This window comes from Dicentrarchus labrax, unplaced genomic scaffold, assembly GCF_905237075.1.
Source record: "Dicentrarchus labrax unplaced genomic scaffold, dlabrax2021, whole genome shotgun sequence".
NCBI classification, from domain to species: Eukaryota; Metazoa; Chordata; class Actinopteri; family Moronidae; genus Dicentrarchus; species Dicentrarchus labrax.
Window position 1 is genome coordinate 8,515,389 of NW_026136717.1, and position 15,840 is coordinate 8,531,228.

The 15,840-nt window shown below is 42.8% G+C and overlaps 2 protein-coding genes and 1 non-coding gene across 3 annotated transcripts; all 3 read left to right on the top strand.

The window, feature by feature from the left end:
• The first annotated feature begins 462 nt into the window (after window positions 1–462).
• Window positions 463–5,445, top strand: plaa (phospholipase A2-activating protein). The gene is made up of 14 exons (XM_051429102.1): window positions 463–821; window positions 1,227–1,420; window positions 1,551–1,651; window positions 1,830–1,950; window positions 2,106–2,273; window positions 2,453–2,588; window positions 2,785–2,954; window positions 3,115–3,266; window positions 3,349–3,568; window positions 3,705–3,767; window positions 3,850–3,921; window positions 4,055–4,162; window positions 4,481–4,651; window positions 4,753–5,445. Exons 1-14 carry the CDS (start codon window positions 673–675, stop codon window positions 5,319–5,321), a joined length of 2,394 nt encoding a protein of 797 aa, XP_051285062.1. The 5' UTR covers window positions 463–672; the 3' UTR covers window positions 5,322–5,445.
• A 597-nt stretch (window positions 5,446–6,042) lies between these two features.
• Window positions 6,043–13,327, top strand: haus6 (HAUS augmin-like complex, subunit 6). Its single transcript, XM_051429101.1, has 16 exons — window positions 6,043–6,511; window positions 6,692–6,787; window positions 6,873–6,951; window positions 7,249–7,381; window positions 7,553–7,697; window positions 8,711–8,773; window positions 8,855–8,912; window positions 9,149–9,322; window positions 9,697–9,893; window positions 10,257–10,386; window positions 10,541–10,643; window positions 10,726–10,789; window positions 11,424–11,565; window positions 11,665–11,763; window positions 11,841–11,970; window positions 12,163–13,327. The coding sequence occupies exons 1-16, from the start codon at window positions 6,369–6,371 to the stop codon at window positions 12,846–12,848; spliced, it is 2,442 nt and encodes an 813-aa protein (XP_051285061.1). The 5' UTR covers window positions 6,043–6,368; the 3' UTR covers window positions 12,849–13,327.
• Window positions 10,856–10,986, top strand: LOC127349609 (small Cajal body-specific RNA 8). The gene has a single exon (XR_007880340.1). It is a non-coding gene; the product is annotated as a small Cajal body-specific RNA 8 (non-coding RNA).
• Window positions 13,328–15,840: the final 2,513 nt, after the last annotated feature.

Here is a 15,840-nt window from a genome sequence, read left to right on the forward strand (position 1 = left end):
TGATAATCGATTAATTAAAAAACAAACAAAATATCTGTTCATGACACTTCATGTAATCGTTAGTTAACAAACAATATTTTTTAAGGGTCACATGTACGCGTGAGGTTTTTGCTCCTAGACTTCTACGGATGTACAATAAATTATTTATTGAAAACATTTCTTTTGACGGGAGCTGATGAACGCTGGACTTTAACTTTGACGTTGGCAACGTTGAGGCTTTTATTTGAATGACAACATCACAGTTTCCTGTTGTGTCCTGTGTGTTTACGGTAGCTTGATGCAGCTGTAGAGGACAGGTGGGCGGTGGACTCGGGGTTGGAGCGCAGTGCACCATCGGCAACACAGAAACCCGTCTGCTGCCGCCTACCGGTGAAACATGGCTACTACATGTCCAGGCCGGAAGTGCTACTGCGAGCTGCCGCTGCCTTTACCCTCTCTCCTGTTTCGTTCACTTTTGTCATTTTTTAAATTATATTACACTTACCCTATAGTAGAGCTTTAAGCTTACCACTACTTGTATTTAATTGTAAATAAATTAAATTACATTCACTTGAATGGCGACGTCCGTGACGTAATTCAACTTCCGCTAGCATTAGCGGCCGGTGTTTGTTGACAGCAACGCCGCTTAGCATATCCCCTTCTGTGTTAGTTTCATTGTCTTTTCGGGGCAGAATGGCATCATCTAACTCATACAAACTCAGGTGCTCGATCCCGGGCCACGAAATGGACGTTAGAGGACTCGCATCTGCTGTTTTTCCAGAGGGAGCTTTCGTATCTGTGTCCAGAGACCGAACCGGAAGAGTCTGGGTACCAAACTCAAGGTAGCTAGCATTAGCCTGCTACTGACTAACTAATTGTGACGGCTGGCTACGATTTATTTCAGTTTTAAAGTTACACTCTGGTCGGGAAACGTGCCCTGACCGAAAAAAGTAGCAGGCCAACTAACAACCCGCACTGAAGTCAGTTACTAGTAACAAACCCGTGTTAACGATGCTAGCTCATTTAGCTGGGGAGCGCATTGCTAACGTGTACTCAAATTAGCTTTGTCATTCATTCCACTGCCAGTGTCAATATACAAGGTCCACCAGCTTCAGAGCGGCACTATGTAGTCTGTCTGTTACTTTCATTTACCGACCCACCTTGCAATTGTCAACCACTTGTTCCCACACAAGTAACTTTGTTCACTTAATGTGTCTTCTTTGCTTTCTTTCCCCTCCTGTTGACAGCCCAGACCAAGGCTTCACAGAGATGCATTGTATGTCTGGCCACTCAAATTTTGTATCCTGTGTATGCATCATTGCACCCAGTGAAACGTATCCTCGAGGACTTATTGCCACAGGTGGAAATGATAATAACATTTGTGTTTTCACAATGGACCAACCTCAGCCCCTATTCATTCTCAAGGGTCACAAAAATACAGGTGAGTTGTGCTTTACTGTAGACGCCCAGGGTTATTACATTCTAATAGACATCTCATTTGCTCTGCTGTCATTTGCCATAATAGCAAGCATCTCAACAGTTTATCTGATTCTGGTGTTTAATCTCCACAGTTTGCACTCTGTCTTCTGGGAAGTTTGGGACACTTTTGAGCGGCTCCTGGGACACCACAGCCAAAGTCTGGCTCAATGAGAAGTGCATGATGACTTTGGAGGTATGATGTAGTTTCTGAAAGGCTACAGATTACTCATATGCCCCGTTAGGAGGGGTTTCCTTAAGAAACAGTTTTAGTTTGCTTCTCTGACACTGACTGTGGTGTTGGCAACTGTAACAATCAAACATATGACTGCAGTGTGACAGAGCAAAATATCTGCTTGTTAACTTTGCTACAGGGCCACTCTGCAGCTGTGTGGGCAGTGGTCATCTTACCTGAACAAGGTCTTATGCTCTCTGGATCAGCGGATAAGACCATCAAGCTTTGGAAAGCTGGTCGATGTGAGAAGACGTTTACAGGTGAGAGTTTGCAGGGGGTTGACATAAGGGAATACCATCTTTTTGTTGTTGTTATCTGGTCTTTGTAAGCAGTTCACTCTCAAACCTTTTAAATATTTAACTGGTTTAGGCCAAGTCCACGATAACGACAAAACCTTTTATTTTCTCCATTGTAGGCCATGAGGACTGTGTAAGGGGTCTAGCAGTCATCAGCAACACTGAGTTCTTCTCTTGCAGTAATGACACTAGTATCAGACGGTGGCTGGTAACAGGCGAATGTGTACAAGTCTATTACAGCCACACCAACTACATCTACAGCGTGGCTGTCTTCCCTAATAACCAAGGTTTGTTCATTTACATTTATATTAAAATGCCTATGAAAGAGTGTACGAGAAAGAGAAAGCAAAAGAGGGTAACCAACGACTGGTGCTCGGCCATTTATTGAACCAGCATCCATTTGTTTCTCTGCTGTAAGATGGTAGCTGGCTCACCCTGACCCTCAGTCTGATGCTTTTCTTCTTAGATTTCATAAGCACAGGAGAGGACAGGACCTTGAGGATATGGAAGCAGGGAGAGTGCACTCAGACCATCCGCCTGCCTGCCCAGTCTGTCTGGTGCTGCTGTATTCTACCTAATGGTGATATAGCCATTGGTGCCAGGTAACAGAACTGCATTTAGCATGCTAATGTGCAGTAAATTTGTAAATCAGTCCCTCGATAATGTTACACCATATAACAGACTACTGTTCACTGCTTCCGTTTCTGACATCCCTCCTGCATTCACACAAGATGATGGAGATGAACAGACACATACATAGTTTTGTGGCTAACCCGAATGGTGCCCCTCTGCCCACAGTGATGGCATTATCCGCGTGTTTACGGAGGCTGAGGACCGCATGGCGAGCGCAGAGGACCTGCAGGCCTTTGAGGATGAACTCTCCAAAACCACCATAGACCCTAAGACAGGCGACCTTGGAGACATCAAAATAGAGGACCTTCCTGGAAGGGAACACCTTAATGAGCCTGGTAAGAAAATAGACTGACATTTATTTATTTATCATATGAACTATAATTGTATCTGGTGTTTTTTAGACATCCAAGATTGCACAATTCAGTCTGATAACAACTGAAGAAGTACCAATGCTATTTCTGCATCAAGATGGTTGTGTTTGCTTATTTCCTACAGGGAATCGTGACGGACAAACGCGGCTGATTAAAGATGGACAGAAGGTGGAGGCATATCAGTGGAGTGTCAGTGATGGCCGCTGGATGAAGATCGGAGATGTGGTCGGAGGCTCAAACGAACAGACCTCCAAGAGCGTGATGTATGAAGGAAAGGTAAGACTATAAGCTTACTGACAGGACAAGCTATGCACACACACACGAGAACAGTCATTGACGCCTCCTGATCTCCCCTCAGGAATACGACTATGTCTTCACCATTGACGTGAATGAGGGAGGGCCGTCCATGAAACTGCCTTACAATGTGGCCGAGGACCCCTGGTTGACTGCGCACAACTTCTTGCAGAAGAATGACCTCAGCCCCATGTTCCTCGACCAGGTTGCCAATTTTATAATACAGAACACCAAAGGACATGAGGTGGGCCCAGCCCAGCCTGCGGGTGGTGACCCATTCACTGGTGAGGCCAAAAGATAAATACTGGGGCTTGTTTTTCCACTTTTCTTGTGCCTATATACTGTGCATTTACAGTATTTAAAGGCCATTAGACACAATTAATATTTTCTTAAAACATGTTTCTTCTTTCAATCTGACAGGAGGAGCTCGGTACATCCCCGGGGCTTCTGATGGGCCAGGCTTTGGAGCTGATCCCTTCACAGGTACAGCATGTTTACTTAAAGATTCTTCTCAATCTGAACATCATCAGAGATGTTCTTTTCACAGCGTTTTTTCTCCCTAAAGGCTCTGGTCGCTACATCCCAGGGTCGGGTCCAAACCCTAGTGCTCCTGTAGGTGTGGCAGATCCCTTCACAGGTGAGTTACTTACGATTCATTTGTGACAGCTGGTCAGTGGTAGACCCACGTACACATGGTGCAAGGCACTTGTGTTTTGTTTTTAATCCTTTAATGTTACACTCATTGGTTTATACCCCTCTGTACTCTGCAGGAGGAGGTGCTTACTCCTCAGCAGCCCTCAGACAGACGGCAACCAACATCTACTTCCCCAAGACGGATGGTGTGACCTTTGAGCAAGCCAGTGTCCCGCAGATCATTGGTGAGCATTTCAAGTATGGATTTGATGATGTGGCTTTACAGTCTACATAAAGCCAGGAACAGTTTATCACTTTCAACTATGTGAAGATTCATAATTCATCAAAAACCCCAAAAAATATATCTAGAGTTTTTTTTTCTTACTTTGATGTGTCTTATTTGTAATGAATATTTCATGTTATAGACAAATACTTACCAAATTTTCAGCGGCTTTAAAAGTAAAGATTTCCAAATAATTTCTTGTCATGAAGATGTACCAAAATGCCCCTGGTTCAAGTGTCCACCCTGTGTCTGGGTTCCTGATTTGCTCTTTCCTCACCAGCCAAGCTGAAGGAGCTGAATGGAGGGGCCCCTCAAGAGCACAAGCTTTCTGAAGAAATTCTGGAAAGCCTTGACAGGCTGCTGGTGTCTGTCTCTGAGGCCACCTCCCCCAAGCCTCCCCCAACCATCCAACAGGTCAACCTGCTCTGGAAGGCCTCTCACTGGCCTGAAGGTACAACTTCCAACCCAATTTATGAGAAAAATGGACACATTAATATGATTTTAAGGATCTTCAGTTCACTAACTTCCCTTTCCTTCCCCCCTGGACTCTAGATATTGTGTTTCCTGTCCTGGACATTATGAGGCTGGCAGTGCGCCACCCACTGGTTAATGAGAGCCTCTGTGGAGAGGCAGAGGGAGTCCAGCTGTGCAACCACCTGCTGAGCCTGATGAGGCCCGAGGGGCGACCTGCCAACCAGATGCTGGCGCTGCGGACTCTGTGTAACTGCTTTAGTGGCAGGCACGGCCGAGCCCTCCTCATGGCCCAGCGTGAAACGGTGCTATCACGTGCTGCCGACCTGGCCACCGTCTGCAATAAGAACATCCACATTGCCCTGGCCACCTTGGTGCTTAACTACGCTGGCTGCCTGCACAGCCAGCCCGATCTTGAGGGTAAGGCCCAGTGCCTGTCTGTGGCCAGTAGAGCTCTCGAGACGGTACAAGACAAGGAGGCTGTGTTTAGGCTGCTAGTGGCCTTGGGAACCACTGTGGCCTCAGACCAGACAGCCCAGGACCTGGCTCGCTCCCTGGGGGTCAACTCTCAGATTTCCAAGTACTCATCAGTGTCTGATCCATCTAAGGTGGCTGAGTGTTGCCAGCTGGTTTTAAAAGAACTACAATGATGTGAATGATTAGAAAAAAAGAGTACTTGTTTCTTACTATTACTCCGTTCTGCTTAATCAGTTGTGGTGGAGACTTAAATAATTGTATGTTCTGCAATAAAAAAGGACAAATGAAATCTCTGCATACGCTTAGCCTGTGTTTTTATTACTGCAGTGCCTTTCCAAAGCCCCTTGACTAATTTGTTGGGTGAATGCATGTAATAATGGCTTATAAATGTGTTTGAAATATTAATACACTGTGTCAAGTTAAATCTGTCTATCCTTAAAAATGTTTAATATTTACACCTGCCACGCTACACTTGGGGAAAAAATACCTCAGTATAGTATTTTATTACAGAACAAGTGTACTGCAAATGTAACTGGGAAAACACAACTGTGGAGACTTAGACATGAAGTCTTAAATTAATTGACTACTACTGTATAACCTGTGGACTACTTATTCTATGTACAATAAATACAATGCAATAATTTTTCTGAGCTCGGTAACAGTCGTCTCCCAATAATGAACTAGTTATATTAACTTTCTTTATGGGATACTGTAAAGCCAGCTCGCCTTGTCCAACATTAGTTTAAATGAGTGTCACGATGTCCTCGCATAAAACCACAGTAGTTACATTTGGTGTAAATGCGACAACAAATACAGCTAGTGACAATAAAAGCAGTTGTAAAATGCACCGTGGACACACTCGCTCACCGGAACTACTTGTTAACAACTTCCGGGTGGTCATTGAAAAAAAATTGGCGGTAGGCGTTGTTGCTGTTGCGTTTTCGTGTTCCTGACTAAAATTAGGGAAATTTAGTTTGACAAACATGAACTCAAACGTAACGTAACTGGATACCGTATATCCCTGGTAACTGTTCCTCATCAGTAGTGCTTGTTAAGTTTAATAACAGCGTGTTAAATGCGTGTTGACAAACAGAAAACAAGTGCGAAAGCTAAGTTAGCCAACTGTAAACTTTGGTGCTAGCAGCTAAAGTTAGCCGGCTAGCTTCTTAATATAAAGCCAGTCGCCACCGGACACAGTGCTTTCTGAACAACTCGGAATAATGGCGAATCCGGCATTGTTGCAGAGAAAGAATGGGAAATATCTGTGGTTTGCTCTCCTCGGGCTTGGATTTCAACCAGACGCCGCAATTCTGTCAGTCGCCGGCAAAACCAACATTAACATTAAACACATCAACCTGGGACCGTGAGTCTGCTTTTATCATGGATAACGATAACATACATTAACGTCAGCTAACTGAATAAGCCATGTCCAAGTTTTTGTCCCTTGTAGTGTTGATTACAACATGTCAGCGTCAGCTAATTTAACTTGAAGTTACATTTAGGTTGTCATTCACTGTATTCTTTATGTGTTTATGGTCAATAGGAATATGTTCGACAAACCAAACAAAGATGCCTTCTACATAGTGACCCATTTCCTGTTGGAGAAACTCAACCCGACACGATTTAATGAGGCATACAGGTAAAATGACCCACTGTGTATATCAGTAGCTATTCGTTCCCAGGATTCATTGTGTAAAAATGATGTTATATATTTGTTTGGTTAGATACTGCTGGCCTGTTCTGAACCACAAAGCAGATGCTGAGTTCCGCAAAGTTACCTGCGCTTGGCTGAGAGAAATAATGGTAAGATAATGCCATTATGTTCATCCTCTTTATCAGTCTAAAAAAAGTGTTTTTCACAGATTATTCACCCCAGGTATGCCCTCCCAAATAGGGAGATAGTGTCCATCTTTTCTTCCTATGTTGCCTAATTTCTTCTAGCTTTATTTTCAAGTCTCTTAACTTTACGGCATCCCACTCTCTCTGCATCTGTGTCTAAACTATAAAGAAAATATCTTTTTCATCTACATATCTACAAATGCAGTTTTCTGTCCTTTTTAGTGTTTTACATACTTTAATCAACTGTTTTTAATTGTGTAGGATGAAACCGCGAATGCAGGATCCAAAGTGGTAGCATCCTTGTTCCTTTCACCTGGAGGCCCCAAGTTTATCAACTTGATGCTTAATTTGGCCAATCACGTCATGCTACAGGAAATTAAGACATTCACCACAGGTAGGTCGACTTTTTCCTTCATTACCAGTAGCTTGCGTTCACAATCGGACTTCAGTTCAAAAAGTGCAGAGTGACACAAAAATGGTCAGGCATTGTTTCACTTCATACTGTTTAATTTGTCATAGAGTTGGCATGCAAAAGACAAATAATCTTGAATATTGTTATTTTCAGATGACAGCTGGGTTCCTGAAGCTGCAGCAATGCCTGCTTCCTCCCTGGACATGGCAGTGATGAGACTCAGCCTCATCAATAGCAGGTTTTTGAAAGCTGCAGTGGATCAAGATCGCTTTCTCCACGAGTACCAGAGACGAGCCCAGTAAGTCCATCTTGGCAGCTGGACAGAGCTAGATGTTTACATCAGTAGAAACAGGTTGTAGATAGAAGCCTTCTACTTCACTACTACAGTAGATATGATTGACATACCACTTGGCAGCTCAGGTTATGGCATTGAAATCAAATTTCTCTGACTTGTTCATGTGTGGCATTAATAAAAATGAAATATGTGCTGTAACGTTTAGAGAAATACCACAAAATTAAAAAAATCAAGTTTTATCAGTTGTAAATAAAACAATTATATGAAATTCAAATTGAATGAAAATGTGATTTTCTAGATTACAATGTAGCAGCATTGTTAATGTTAGATATAACGTTGTGCATTGCCTATACATAATTATTATAACAGTTAGTATAATAGTTTGTTCATCCAGAGACATAAGAGCAGTTGCCATTTAAAATAACTCTTAATTGATCCAAGAGGGGTCAGTTCTTCATACTCACTTGAGACGACTTAACATGTTGAAAATGGCTGCTGTATTTAATAAGGCTAATTTAATTTCAGAAAAGTATTAGCTTTATGGCCAGTTACTTTTAATATGTGGTCATTGTATTATTTCTTTGTTTCAACCTAATGTCGCTGTTCCTGATGCTGCACGCTTTATTGGCTGTTTGTTTCAAGCCACACCTGTTTCCTGTGAACTCATTGGTAAACCCAGAGATAACGAGGCCAGCTGCTAGTTGCTGGAGGCGTTCGCAATCAGTGTCCCCTTTTTCAGACACCTCGGATTGCCTTAGCAGCCAAAGCACAGGTGAAACAAATTGTGTTAATGGTGGCTCTGTATAACCAAGTGTCCCAGTAAGCCATGCCAGTGAGCCAGCATGCACATACAATAGCAGGACCCTGGGACTAGCTTACCTGAATGGAAGACAGTTACTTTTCTCTTGCTATGACATGCCTCTCTGAGGTTTCCTTTGAAAGCATTAATTTGCTGCGGAAGTGCTTGTATTTGTTGTTTTTATATTTTAAGCTTTTGTTTTTCCTCCTTATTGAAGGCTCCTGGTGAAGTCTGTAAGGGACATCAGAGCAGAGGGTGCAAAGTATGACGAGCTACTCAAGTATGTATGGTTGTTTTTCCTCAGTACTTCTGGCTTTAATGTTCCTGTACAGATTGAACAAACAGGACTATCTACTTTCAGGCGTCACAGCAGTGATTCTGCACAGGAGGGAGCTTCTCCAGCAGAGAAGACCAAACAGGTATGTAATATTGTGTGTGTAAAACTTAATTACTTCCCATGTTTTAATAAGACACAACAGTGCTGATAGCAAGCTTCCTGCCTTTCTAAATCATGCCGTTTATACAATGGCAGTTTGCCACAAGTATGGTGGAGGCTTGTGGAATTCTAAAATCAAGATGAGTCTTGGAAATCAGTTGTTCTGTACTGAGATGTGTTTATTTATAGGAGCTCACATAAGTATTTGGTTGTCTTAAGGTGCGCTCCTTGTGGTCGACCATTGATGGAATGCTCTCAACTACCAAAGAGGACCAGCATGCAGTGGAAAGTGTTTTGAAAGGGGATGTAGACCAGTACGTCCTGGACGGCACGGATCGAGTCCTCAAAATTCCCCGGTGTCTGCTGGAGAGAGTTGAACAGCTCCCACATCAGGTTAGGGTGAAGTAATGGGTCAGTTCAGTATATCACTCAGGACCTGTTTCCTGTAAATGGAAGATAAGGTTCTCCTTATTTGGTTCTTGAGTCTATAGTTTCATTTACACTTCTCATTCCACTGTTACCTCAGGCTGTGAGACACTAATGATTTCTTTGGATGCACAATGTTTTTTGTTTTTTTTTTACTTAATCAAATCTTCACATTTGGAATGAAAGCACATCACCATTGGGCCTAAATTTGATAATCTGATCATAATCCAGCTACAGTGTATGTTTACAAGCTGTATTAAAAAGTTGGAGACAGGTGATGTGGCTACAGAAGAAACCATTTTCAGTCCAAGCACTGGTTTTTAATTGTCCTTGTCTTCCAGTTGAGCTCAGGGAATGTGTATGAGGCAGGCCAGCTGAACCTCCTTTGTGTGTTGGAGCTGATGAACCACGCGCTGCAACTCCTGAGGGAGGAGTGTTGTCGGGTCGCTCATGCCCCTAAGCCCCAGCTCAGTCCTGAGCACCTCCAGGAGAAATGTCAACAGATGGCCCGTGTGCTGCAGAACCTCCACCTCATCAGGTAAACATCGACCAGCACTCACTTGATAGTAAAGTGCGCTCTCTCCAAACTATATGAGGTGGTGCAGTATTATTGCTGTCTCTTACTAGAAGGGATTTTACAATTTTGCAAAATCACTGCTTTATTTTTAGTTTACCAAGGTTGACATCTGTATCTGCAGGGTCTCTTTAAAGTCTAAATTTAAGGCCTGGAAATGTGTCAAGTTAACGGGTTGAAACCTGAATCTGTATTACCCTTTAACTATTTGGGGCTTAAACACTGCAATGACTGATTACATTTGTAATCCTAGTTAAAGAATTATCTAAGAATAAGTTGTATAGCTTGAGTACCAGGGTATTAACCTTTTCTTTCCCCCCTCCCCAGACAGAAGATTTCTAAGGAAGGAATTCCTGAGGTCAGAAGTGCCATCAGAGAGTTGGAGACTGAGTGGGACAGGAAGTGGATGGATACTCTGAAGGACACACCCCTAGTCTTTTTTCTGAATGAAGATCCTGTGAGTCATTCTTGTGTTTTTTTTTAAACTTGATTAGTCCTAGGCTACAGTCCATTCAGGTGGCAATTGCAGTGCCACAATGTTTGGCAACTCAAAAGGCATTTCACGGTAGTTGCATATCTTGAGTTAAGATTGAACTTTATTTTATTTTTAGGCTCTTGGCTTCCTCTCACCAATGGCTCCATTGTCCTTTGAACCAGCGGCTGACACCAGTTACAGAAGTAGTGTCTTCTCGCAGTACCCTGCAACGCTTCTTGGTGAGCAGAATCTGATATACATAGTATACATAGTGTTACAACATTGCAGTTGTTTCTAATCATGCTGCTTACACATTTTCAGAGGAGAAGCCTTCAGAGAGTAAATCACAGGAAGGTGCCCATCATTATTCTAACCTGAAGAAGAGGTAATGTAATCTAATGGCGACATTTCAATTTTTTTTTTTTTTTTTTTTTAATGCATTTGCTTCTGATGGGAGGCAGATACCTGGGCAGAACCGAGCAGTGCTCTGTCCGACACTAGCCCTCCCTAAAGCATCCATGCTCTCTGATGACCGAGGCGAATTGAGAGAAATCGCCACGGACAGATACGGAGCAGACACTCTTTATTTGTGTAGGACTTTAATTATACAAAGTGATGTAGAAGCATAGCATCATTGAGCTGAAATGCAGTTTAACTCTTTTGCCACATCACAAGAAATAACGCTGCTCTCTCTGAGGTGCTGTGCAGCTGGGGATTTTAATTGCTGGTTTACTCATGTTACATTGTAAGCTACTAAAATAAGAGCATGACTTTGTCATTCATCCTGCACTGATCTATTCAACAATCGAATTGCAGACAGGTGCCAGGGCAATGTGCTGACTTGGCTCAGGGATTAGCACTGAGTCAAGGCCACATAGAGGGCTGTTAATAGCTACATAAAGATGCTGTGTTGCTTTCACTGTGTGTTGCAAAGATGCACTTTACTGTGCATAGAGATTGAGTCACTCAGAGCAAATGTGGTTTTGAATAATAAATCAAGCTTTTTGTGTTTGGAACAGCCCTTGCCCTGCAACAGCCAAGAGGACTGAAAGTCCTGTTGTCACCACTGAAGCACCATCACAAGCGAATACCTCTCTAGACTGGCTTTTTGACACGCCTCCATCTCCTCCTCTGAGGGCTCCATTAGTACCACCACCTCAGGCAAGTATTATATTCCAGCTAACCTTTGTTTTAAATTAAACTGCTGTGTGCACCAGGTCCTCTGATACACTGTATTTAACAATCTGTGCTTGTTTTTAGGCCAGTGTGAGGAAGACTACCCGTGTTCATCCGAAGGTGTCCCCCATGAGGACCAAGACTCGGATATTAGACATGGAATGTGATAACCTTGCTGATCAGGTATAAGTAACTTTCAAACCAATGGAAGTGTGACTGGCTGCTATACAGCAGTTTAGCAATTACACATTTTTTGTTAGTTTGCAGATGCTGTGACTACAACCACTCCCACAGAGGGCAGGGTTAAAGACCTGGAGGGCATTCTCGGCACTCTTCATGGAGATCCCTTCTCTACTAGAAAGCAGCTGCCTCGTACGCCTGAGAGCTTGAGTAAGTCACGATCTGTTGCATTTGCCGTCGACCTTAAATTTAGGTGAATTCTGTTCAATGCGTCAAGGGGAAAAGCATGAAGGGGTGAGCTAATCAATTGCGCAATAGTTAAAGGATGTCTGTGGCTGCATAAAAGCATAGCTTCTATGATGGTTGATAAAATTGTGTTTTTTTTTTTTTTTTTTCTTGAAGTTATGGATGTGAAGAGCTCCTGGCGTAAGGCACTTGAGGAAGACAAAGTTGAGAAAATCGCACAGTCAGCCAAGTTTAATGACGATACGTTGCTGAGCCCCGATGCTCCCTCCCTCAGTGTCTTCAGTGGTATCACCCCTCCTGTTACGAGCCACAGCAGCCTGCCTGTCAGCCAGCACGAGGTCTTGTTCAAATCCAGTCTGCTGTGGGACACCCTCAACACAGAGACCCTGGACAGCCCGAGTGGCACCGGCAGCAGTGCGGTCCACTTCAGCCTTGACCACGAAACTCTCCCTGAAATGCCCAGCTGTGACAGCCTGCTGAGCCTCGACGACGATATAAAGAGCGAGGATGAGGACGAGCTCCTTCTCCCCTCTCTGAAGACTGACGCAAAGCAGTCGCCGCTGATAACCGCACGTCACTACCTGGGTCAGATCCAGCAGGCGTGCAACGACGGCTCTTTTATGGGAAGCAGGAATAGGACACCCAAGTGTCTTCTGTCGGATCATGCGGTTTCTGGTTTGGACCGAGACTGGCTAAAGCAGCCTGCAAAGGCAGTGGACGCCTCAGACAAGGTCTTCTCACTGGACCTAGACACTTTGGAGACCTCTTCACCTCCAAAGAAGCAAGAGTACAGCCTCCCAAAACTCATCACATTCTCCCCAATAGATGACATGAAGTGTTAACTACATTCATACAGAAACCACTTTTCAGCCCCCAATGTCATCAACTGTCTGATTTTGAATTTAAAATAAATGTAACATTTTTACATGGCTTTGAAATAACCTGCTTCTGTCACTCTAAATTGTCTGTGCATAAGTTTATTGGTTTTAATTTAAAATAAGACATGAATTGGTTTAATAAAATTGTAAAGTGTGGTTAATTTTTTTTTTTTTTTTTTTTTACTTGTGTAAATAACTAGATTTCTAATGTCAGTGTTATGCCTGTGTAGGAGAGTAACATTGAACTCCTGAAGCTGTCGGGAGTCCACTGTATTCATATTGTACTCACGTTGCACTATTGGCATGGTTTCTAACCTCACAATGTCTTAACAGGATGCTAAATGTCTTTGTAGGTAGATGACCACAAATGAAACAGGTTGATGAAAGTAGCAGAATTTCTCAAATGTTTGAAACATTTGGAAATAAAAATGTAATGCACATAATCTTTAATCTGTTATTAACTGCAAACAAAGCTAGAGCTGCAAGTCACATGACATGGCATGTATCTACATCTACATCCAACAAACATCTACTTTAATATTTGCATTGAATTTCAGATGCAAGCCACTGTTCCCATAAAAACAATCAAAAATGCAAAGAATGGGGCTGTAAGTGTCTTCTAAGAACAGCCAAAATATGAAAATATGGCTTTCTCAAGCACCTGTTGCGTTTTTTTTTTTTTTTATATCGGGGGAACTTCTCCGAGTTTAAGATGGGGGGCGTCAGAAACTGAACAACGCCATGGAGCAAAAGAAAAGAAGTGAGTCAAGGCAGCAGTAAAAGCTCAGAGGAGGCAGGAAGTCGACAGATTTCACCTAAACAATAAAACAATTTGCCATGGGGCAAAGTAATTTTACTGTAAGTTAAATATGTTGTAGCATTAAAGACATTTATAAAAACTTATTTTCATTCATTTCCTGTCTAGAATATCGTGTCTGCCAAAATAAACTGGGAGAAATGTAGTATAGGTGGATACAACTATTAAGGAATACTGGGCACTAAATTAGCTGCGTATCAGACGTGTACCTGCTTCACCCTGCACACCATCCTGTGTCCTCACATCAGGTGTTTAGCCTCTGACAGGTGAGTGAGACTTGCATTGTAGAAACAGAAGACCGAAATATGATTATAACCAGAGTAGAAATTCAGCAACAGTAAAAATTATCTTTTTTTTTTTTTTTTTTTTTTACAAACAAATAGAGCAAGATAAGTACGAAAGAAATGGCATTTAGAAGCTCTATGTACGCTAAAATAGTTTATATATTTGTATATTGTGCATATATGTACAGAAGTAATGAGCAGTAGTGCAACAAAAGAATAATACTGAAGTAATGTCATATCAGCACAAATACTGTAGCTATGTATAATGATTACAAGTACTGTAATATATTAAAAAGTAGCAGAGCTCAAGCTTAGGTAAGAAAAACCCCAATTCTTGTTTCCAGGTGATTATACACTCCTTAATGTTAAATGTTAATATGATTCATCATCATCATCATCATTATACTACTTATTCTTCATCTATCTAATACTACTACTACTACTAACAATCTATTTAACATTTAACCTTTTAATTTGAATTAAATAAATGACTTTATTCTGAAAACTCCAACTGCGTTTGTTCGCCATTCCAGCGTTTTACTTTGAAAAGACGCGCCGGAAAAGGCGAGTTTTCTGTGGGCTAGCTTTGATAGCGCCCCCCGAGGCCAGCCTCCGTCAGTTACAGCAGGAACTGTAGCCTCTCTTCTCTGGGCGGTTCCAGTCTGAAAAGAGACGTTTAGAAAGCTCACCAACAAAACTATCAGCTCAGACACAAACATGGCGCCTGCCTCCGCCGTCAACTTCAGATGAAAGTGTGGCGAAGAAGTGGCCTGCAAAGTTTCAAAGGACTATTTCGAAGTGGCTTTTTTTTCTTTTAAGCGCCGTCCTGGTTTGACCCGTTTCGGTTTGCACAAATAGAAATACGGAATATATCAAGCGGGTAAAAGCAGCAAGTTGCCTACATGTCAACATTGTCCCTCGCTGCAGTGTAAACAGCTGGTAAGTGCTCTATATTTTTTTGAATATGAAAGTAGCCGAGGCTTAGTTTAGAGTTTGTCGCGGGAATTAGAAATAGTAGTGAAACAGTTTTAAGCTGACTTTAGTGTAAGTAAGGTCACCCGCTGGAAAGACGTTTTCCTGGTCTTACGTTGCTGCGGTGTGTCTACACTTTCCATCCATCGTTAGTTATCCAACCGCGGAAAGAGAGGCAGCCACGTATCACTACCGGCTGATAACAGGGGGAAATGTCTTTTGTTTTACCCGGCGGTGATGTGTATTTCCTGCACGAAAGTTGACCTAGTTATGGGTCGGATGCAACAGTTGGGAATATAACACCCCCCCCCCCTCCTCATCTGTCCTCCCCGGCCCTCCTAGACGCCAGATAATCAGACTCTGCTCTCCTGGAGCCTGCTTAACCTTGCAGGTGTCTCCCCTCAGACACACTCACTCACAGAGTTTTCATCTTAAAATCAAAAGAGACATGTAGAAAAGAGAAGACTTAAGCAAAGGGGGGGGGGGCTTTCAGTGCTCTCCCCAAGATAAGGAACTGTTAACCTGACTTCCTTTTGTGCATGTGGCTTTTCTTTTATCCACTTTCTCTGTCAGTGGGCCATGTCTGCATTGGTGTGAACCTAAACCGAGCAGGTAGAGTTGTGCAGGATGACTCTGTTGGTTTTTGTGTGTGGAGTGAGCACAAATGCCATTGAATGCGATGCCAAGGTGCTCACATATCTATGCCTCAGCAACTTGTCTGTTTGCCAGCCAGCAGCAAGTCTAACCCTTAAGGGCAGCCGAGTACTAACCGCTCCAGCTTCCCATCACCGTTTTGGTGATTCATGGCACGCATGTGATGTTCCTGTTATGACAGCCGTGGCACAAGTCCCAGCAGAACCGAGGATAGCACTTCCTCTTGCAT

Coding starts and splice junctions, on each gene's coding strand:
- plaa (XM_051429102.1), top strand. CDS start 673: ATGGCATCATCTAACTCATACAAACTCAGGTGCTCGATCCCGGGCCAC. Junction 822..1,226: donor GTCTGGGTACCAAACTCAAG/GTAGCTAGCATT, acceptor TCCTGTTGACAG/CCCAGACCAAGGCTTCACAG. Junction 1,951..2,105: donor ATGTGAGAAGACGTTTACAG/GTGAGAGTTTGC, acceptor TCTCCATTGTAG/GCCATGAGGACTGTGTAAGG.
- haus6 (XM_051429101.1), top strand. CDS start 6,369: ATGGCGAATCCGGCATTGTTGCAGAGAAAGAATGGGAAATATCTGTGG. Junction 9,323..9,696: donor TTGAACAGCTCCCACATCAG/GTTAGGGTGAAG, acceptor CTTGTCTTCCAG/TTGAGCTCAGGGAATGTGTA. Junction 10,387..10,540: donor TTTTTCTGAATGAAGATCCT/GTGAGTCATTCT, acceptor TTTTATTTTTAG/GCTCTTGGCTTCCTCTCACC.